At 55.4% G+C, this 1,506-nt stretch overlaps 1 gene segment (V, D, J or C); it reads left to right on the forward strand.

Annotated features, from left to right (window-relative positions):
* The first annotated feature begins 548 nt into the window (after positions 1-548).
* LOC113258353 (Ig kappa chain V-VI region NQ2-6.1-like) lies at positions 549-1,285 on the forward strand. The segment is given in 2 exon segments: positions 549-677; positions 765-1,285. Coding segments are annotated over 2 exon segments (582 nt in total).
* The last annotated feature ends 221 nt before the right edge of the window (positions 1,286-1,506 follow it).

Raw genomic sequence — 1,506 nt, forward strand, 5'->3', positions numbered from 1 at the left:
TTTGTAATCAATACCTCACCAACTCAGCACAAAGCCTGCGTTTTGAGACTCTTGAGCCTTGAATCCTGGTTATAGCTCGGCACGTCTGCCTTTCAGTGTTCGCCAAGAGGAGGAGCTCAGGAACTGGGTCTGGTAGTGGGTGTGAAGGACCCAAACCTCCCCGCCCCAGCCAAGTCCCCTTCCTGGCCATCCCCACTGCCCTCTCCCCTGAGGCTGACAGGTATCATTAGCATAACTAATCACCATAACTATATGCAGGACGCCCTGCTATACTTGGGATAACCGAAAAGGAACATTCATTTCAATTGGAAGGCAATGCTACCTTTACTTCTCAAAGCTTCATTGCAGATGCATTTCTCAGCTGACCCTTCTTGAGACCCTGTCTTTACCACTTCTGAAGATCTGACATTTGAACTGCAGGACGTGGTCCCGCCCCCTGACCCTCACTGTCCCTGCTCTCTGGGCCCCTCCCACCCTCCCTCTCCCCTTTCTCTCAGCAGTATCTGCTGGTACCACCTGGAAGCAGCAGCTCAGCCCCTATCCTGCCCTCTGCCACCCACCCCCGTGGTCTTCTCCCAGCAGGTGCAGCCACAAGGTCACTTGGGCTTCTGACCCCATGGCAGAACTCAGAACCATGCTGGGTCTCCTTGCTATCCTGTGGGTCCTCCTGTTTCCCGGTGAGTCTGGACTCCCTCTTGCTTGCCAGGTGTGGGCGCTGCCCTGAGGCTTTGGCCACCCTGACCTCATCATGATCCCCCTTACAGGCAGACTGGCAGGGATTAGACTGGAGCAACCGGCCTTGGTCGTGGCACGCAGTGGCAGCTCGGTCACCCTGTCCTGCAGAGCAAATACCAAAGTCAGCTACATCCACTGGTACCAGCACCAGGAGGGCAACGCTCCCCAGAGGCTCCTCATAGTGGCACTATTTTCGTCTTACGTGCAAACAGATTCGGTTCTGAAAGGGGACAAGGTCACTGCCAGGAGGGGCTCAGATGGCAAGAGCTGTAACCTGTTGATGTCGAAGCTGGAGAAGAGCGACGAGGCCGTGTACTACTGCGCTGCCTGGGAAGCTCACAGCCCTGCATGCCTTCCTGGTCCCAGCACAAAAAGGTCTCTGACTCCCTGGGCAATGCGTGGCTGGCACCTTCCACTGGCTCTGGGTTCCTGGGGTTGCTCTGGGGTCAGCCCTCAGCACCCAGGACTCTCGCTAACGCCCCCACCGCAGGTCCACTGCACAGAACCCCGGAGACCCAGGGAGCTGTCCTGTCCGGAGGGACTTCTCTGAAGATCGTCCAGCACAGCGTTTCTGAAGCATCTGGAGCAGAATCTGTGCTGCTCACGGCAGGAACCACGAGCCACTAGCCACACGTGGCTCCTGAGCACGTGAAATGTAGCTAGTCCGCTAGTCCAAGCTGAGATGGGCTCTTTGTGTAACATACAAACCATTATTTTGAAGACTCAAAAAGAAGACAAACTATCTCTTTAATAGTTTCTATATTGACTGCA

The sequence above is a fragment of the Ursus arctos genome, unplaced genomic scaffold (assembly GCF_023065955.2).
Source record: "Ursus arctos isolate Adak ecotype North America unplaced genomic scaffold, UrsArc2.0 scaffold_3, whole genome shotgun sequence".
Lineage (NCBI taxonomy): Eukaryota > Metazoa > Chordata > Mammalia > Carnivora > Ursidae > Ursus > Ursus arctos.